Here is a 6000-nt window from a genome sequence, read left to right on the forward strand (position 1 = left end):
TCCGCGTGTCTCTGTTGTCTTTAAAGTGGCAGATTAACTTTTTTGTATAGTCCTGTTTTGCTTTCCTGATGCCACGGGACAGGTTGGCTCTTGCTGTTCTCAGGCCAGTTTCCTCCCCAGCTTTGAAGGCGTTGTCTCTGGCCCTCAGCAGCCGATGGACATCCCCTGTCAGCCATGGCTTCTGGTTAGCCCGAGTGACGATGGTCTTTGTGTGGGTCACATCATCAATGCACTTACTGATGTAAGCGGTAACAGTGTCTGTGTATTCATTAATGTCAGTGTGGCTGTTGTATGTGGCTGCTTGTTTAAACATTTCCCAGTCTGTTGTTGCAAAACATTCCTGAAGAGCAGAGGTGGCCCCCTCTGGCCACACACGTACCTGTTTCCGGACCGGCTTGGTGATTTTTACTCTTGGTCTGTATGCTGGGATTAGCATCACAGTGATGTGATCAGAGAGTCCGATGTGGGGGAGAGGGGAGGCCTTGTATGCTCCCTTGTGTGAAGTGAAAACTTGGTCCAAAGTGTTTTCTCCTCTTGTAGGGAAATTGACATGCTGGTAGAATTTGGAAGGACAGTTTTTGGATTTGCATGGTTAAAATCTCCAGCGAGATCTCTCTGACTGCCTGATCGTCGCTGTTAAGCATGTTTAAGAAATGGGCAAGGCGTGTGGAAATATAGGTCCATTCAATGTCTGTTATCCCCAGCCCCCCCTTCTGCTTACTGTGAAAAATGAAGTTGCGTGTGCTCATATTTGTAAGCACCCCCGTCGGTCACCCAGCCATTTCCGCAGTCTGCGACCCCACCGCAGCCTGCAGCCACCGCAGCCTGCAGCCTCCACCGCCCCCTACTGTCCCAAACCTTTGCCACTAGCGCCTCCCACCGTTTCTCTCAGAGACACGTTCCCTTATCGTCGAACATCCCCGTGATGATCGGACACAGAAGGACTATGACGCGCACAGCTCGCAAAGTGAATCTCACAAACCTGCTCTCCACATCACTTCAGCTGCAAAATAACTCACAAGAGTCGGCCCCGGCTCGCACTGTGATCACTGTCTACCTGGAGTATGAAATGCGCTATATAAATAAATTGCCTTGCCTTGCCTTGCCTTAACGCCGACACGGTGCACCTGATTATAACAAGTACGCCGACACGGCGCACATGATTAAAACAAGTTTGAAGAACATCTCAGCAACTGACTACATTAACGCCGGCAGTTACGACGGGTGCGGTTGTTTAGGTTTTTTCAAAAGCAACATTGGCATCGAGAGGTGCTTCACCCGTGACCCCCACACACGCGCCCGTACGCACAGACACACACTGGTGTCTGCGGAGAAAACACACACACACACACACACACACACACACACACACACACACACACACACACACACACACACACACAATCTATTGTTTTTTCCTGACCTGTAAACATCAGTATCAGTAGAGTCTTATAACAACCAACCGGTCTGTATTTATTGTCAGTTTGAAACTGCTACGTCTCCTTTCTGGAGGGGCGTCCAACTTTAAGGTTAGGAGGTATACCCATAGAGCTGTCACTCTTCATGGAGACACAGCTGGGTCCAGGGGAGTCTGCCCTCTCCTGCCTCCTTCTGAAAAACAAGAACCATATGGAAGTTAGGATTTGTGGATGTCATTTCATTTGATCATTTATTGTGGGGCTACTCAACTACTTTCTCAAGACTTTTGATTTCAATAATCCTTATCATCTTATTGAAATGGAAATTGAATGGGGGGGGGGGCAGAAAAAGTTATTATGGTATTTAAGCACTTACGTACATGCTGACCTAAAAACACACTAAGTACCCTTTATACTGTGCATAGAGTGTTTATTCACAATGCGTTTCAGCTAACACAGAAAATAGAGCAGTCAGTCAGTATTTCAACAAATCACTTCACCTCCAAAGATAAATTCAAACTGATTCAATAATTGGGCTGTTTGAAAGATATTTAACCTGTAAAATCTGCTAAAAGTCGTCTTAATATTAATTTCATTCATACGATTGTTGGGTCCGGGGGAGTCTGCCCTCTCCTGCTGCTCTGGGCTTCAACACAACACACACATCTTTTACTCAGACTACTTATGGAGTCATGATCTATCACTGCTGAGTGCTGAGATGGACAACAGTCACAGACAGAGAGATACTCCTCTTACCTCTTAGCTTTGCTCTGGCAGCCATGTTCCCCAGGCAAAGGGGTTTTAGAGGTAGGAGCCCCCTCCTCTCTCTCCTCATCCATAGTAGACTGGAGACCTGGACACAAACACAACTCCTTCTGAACTTTATCTGTTTATTGAGAGAGAAGATCATTGTGACCGTGTCACACTAAAGCATTATGGACGTCATAGATCATAAATATGAACCCCACGACACAACATAACCACACTGCCCTCACTACAGTACAGATGTGTACAGCAGATGAGAACTGAAAGATGAGAATTAATCACCTTGGAGACTGTAACTTTGCTTAAATTACAACACAAAAAATATATAGAATAGACTTAAAAAATACATAGCGGAACAATTAAAAGTAAAGAACGTTTTTTCTCCACTGGAACCAAGTCTGAATTCTGTCACTTTACTAAACCACAGATCCCATAAAAATTAACTGGTGAAGCTCAACACATCAATAGGGTACCCTCTTATGACCAACGAGTCTCTTTCTCTCCCTATATGGCCCCAGCTGTGGTTTAAGCCACAGGAACCCCCCTGTGAAAGTGGTACAGTCCAGCAACAGGCTACTATCTGTTCAACTAAGCAACCACAAGTCTGGGTGTTCAGGTGCCTCACTGGGTGTCCCCCAGGGGTCAGTCTTGGGTCCACTCCTGTTCACATATTACCTCCTCCCGCTGGGCACACTCCTCCGTCACCATGGGGTCCATTTTCATTGCTACGCTGACGACACACAGGTCTACATCTCCACCAAACCCACCGCTACCATCCCCCCCCCCACCTCCCTCATCACGTGCCTGGAAGAGATCCGGAGCTGGTTGAGCAGGAACTTCCTGAAACTCAGTGGAAACAAGTCAGAGGCCCTGCTCATCGGATCCAAATCCACCCTCACAAAATCACAACACACCCCAGCTCCACTCATAATCATTGATGGATTCCCAGTACCCTTCTCCTCCAAAGTCAAGAGCCTCGGCGTCATCCTGGACAACACCCTCTCATTCGCACCCCATATTCACAACATCACCCGGACTGCATTCTTCCACCTCCGCAACATCGCCAGACTCCGCCCATCACTGACCCAATCCAGCACTGAAATCCTAGTTCACTCATTTGTCACATCACGCATAGACTACTGCAACGCCCTCCTCACCGGACTCCCCACCAAACTCATCAACAGACTGCAGATCATTCAGAACTCAGCCGCCCGGATCATCACCCGCACCAAATCGTCTGACCACATCACCCCTGTCCTCATCCAACTTCACTGGCTCCCAGTACACTACCGCATCCAATACAAAACCCTACTCCTCACCTACAAAGCTCTCCACAACCTAGCCCCCAGTTACCTCTGCGACCTCCTCCAAGAATACACTCCCTCCCGCTCCCTCCGCTCAACCTCTGCTGGACTACTATGTATCCCCACATCACGACTCACTACAATGGGTGCCCGGTCATTCGGCTGTTCAGCACCCAGGCTCTGGAACTCCCTCCCCCCACACATAAAACAGTCAGACACCATTACAACCTTCAAGTCACAACTCAAAACTCACCTGTTCAAACTCGCACACAACGTCTAACTGATCACTGTTTTGATTGTTTGTTTGTTTTGTTTTGTCTTTTTTTTTTAATTATTATTATTTTTTTTTTTTTTTTCACAATTTATTTATTCTTTAAACGATTTATGATGACTATATGCTCTGTAAGGTGACCTTGGGTGTCTTGAAAGGCGCCTCTAAATTAAATGTATTATTATTATTATTATTACAAGGAGGATCTATAAAACTTAATCCCCAGTCGCTATGTGCACATATTGAACTTGTGATTTAAATATCAGCACATTCAAAGGACTTCTGTCACGTCCTTCTTTAAATTTTGAGAAGCATCAAGACAAACAAATCACTTGAATATCGAATCCAGTGTTCAATTTCTCTCTCTCTTCCTCTCTCTCTCTTTCTCCCTCTCCCTCTCCCTCTCTCTCTCTCTCTCTCTCTCTCTCTCTCTCTCTCTCTCTCTCTCTCTCTCTCTCTCTCTCTCTCCCTCTCCCTCTCTCTCTCTCTCTCTCTCTCTCTCTCTCTCTCTCTCTCTCTCTCTCTCTCTCTCTCTCTCTCTCTCTCTCTCTCTCTCTCTCTCTCTCTCTCTCTTCCTTCCCTATACCTGTACATTTCTGGAATCTTGCAATCCATCAACATCACAAAGTGGCATAGTTAATATATTATCCTACATATCCATTCTCTCAACTCCCGAGCTTTACTATGTCTATGTTCTTAACAGCAGGCTCTAAACACAAAAAACTTGACCTTGTTTCAAAAACACAATGTATTCAATAAAGAAACATACAAACAAGAGCAGCCTCAGTAAACATGGACTAAAAAGTTGTATCTTGCGTGTAATTATCGAGTAACTTTAAGTAGTCTTTCCCCTCATTAGGGCTACCCCAGCAAAATTATAACTAACGCTCTGAAGTTCCCGCAGAGTAGTGGTTATCACGTCAGCCTCGCATGTGAAAGGTCCCCGGTCCGAAACTGTGCAGAAACACTGTGTGGTTACATAACTTATGATGAAAACAACCATACCACATAAATAATAAAGGGTTCAAACAAACTAAAACCGGCTACGGATACACAACGTCTGAGGGGGTAATTCATCAACCGTGAACACTGTTTTTTTTAATCCATGAATTGTTGAATTGTTACCCAACCTTGTCTTATCAGAGGCTCTCTCTCTCTCTCTCTCTCTCTCTCTCTCTCTCTCTCTCTCTCTCTCTCTCTCTCTCTCTCTCTCTCTCTCTCTCTCTCTCTCTCTCTCTCTCTCTCTCTCTCTCTCTCAAACTTTAACTTGTGACTTAAATATCAGGACATTCAAAGGACTTATGTCTCCTCCGTCTTTTCAGCATCAAGACAAACAAAGCACTTCAATATTGAACTCAATGTTCAATTTACCACAGGTTAGTAAAGCACAACAGTGAAACATTAACTTACGTTGTATTCTCTAAAGTAAACTGTCTTTAATTGATAAGCGATGAGATCATTAACCTAAAGACAATATAAACATTAGTAAACTCGTTGTTCATTATTATATACCAGTAACCTAAAGACAATATAAACAGTAGTAAACTCGTTGTTCATTATTATATACTAGTAACATAAAGACAATATAAACAGTAGTAAACTGGTTGTTCATTATTATATACTAGTAACTTAAAGACAGTATAAAGGGTAGTAAAACTGGTTGCTCATTATTTGTAATAATTAATACATTGAATCAGTTTTTATTTTCCTGATTGACTTGTTGTGGGAACACTGACTCTTCCCTTACATTTATAACAGTTTAGGCTACTACCGTTTATATTGTGTTTGGATTATTAGTATATAATAATGAACAACCAGTTTACTACCGTTTATATTGTGTTTGGATTATTAGTATATAATAATGAACAACCAGTTTACTACCCTTTATACTGTCTTTAAGTTACTAGTATATAATAATGAATAACCAGTTTACTACCGTTTATATTGTGTTTGGATTATTAGTACCGTAATAGATTAAAGTGGATCTAGAGAAAGATTGAGCTTCATTGCCGCTCACTGAGAAAGACTGAAGTTCAGATGAGGAATTCGTTTGAACGTCTCAGGGAGGAAGAGATGTTACCTCATCTAGCAAGAGGTGTTTCAGGGAAGGAGAAGGGTTGAGACCTCTCAGACACGCACACAAGCACGCACGCGCACACACTGACACACACAAACACGTACACAGTTAGGAGTCTAGGAGCGGCATTCTGCACAAGCTGGGGGCTTTTCGCGTTGAGTTGGT

The 6000-nt window shown here is 43.9% G+C and overlaps 1 protein-coding gene across 1 annotated transcript in view; it reads right to left on the reverse strand.

Moving 5' to 3' along the window:
* The window catches only part of LOC132455179 (NACHT, LRR and PYD domains-containing protein 3-like), a 39521-nt gene that overhangs the window by 30678 nt on the left and 2843 nt on the right, over positions 1 to 6000 (reverse strand). The window contains exons 2-3 of the mRNA XM_060048968.1: positions 2175 to 2271; positions 1544 to 1611 (exon numbers count right to left, since the gene is read on the reverse strand). Coding sequence (XP_059904951.1) covers positions 1544 to 1611; positions 2175 to 2257 — 151 coding nt within the window. The 5' untranslated portion in view covers positions 2258 to 2271. The remainder of the gene's footprint in view (positions 1 to 1543; positions 1612 to 2174; positions 2272 to 6000) is intronic.

Source organism: Gadus macrocephalus, chromosome 4 (assembly GCF_031168955.1).
Source record: "Gadus macrocephalus chromosome 4, ASM3116895v1".
NCBI lineage: Eukaryota > Metazoa > Chordata > Actinopteri > Gadiformes > Gadidae > Gadus > Gadus macrocephalus.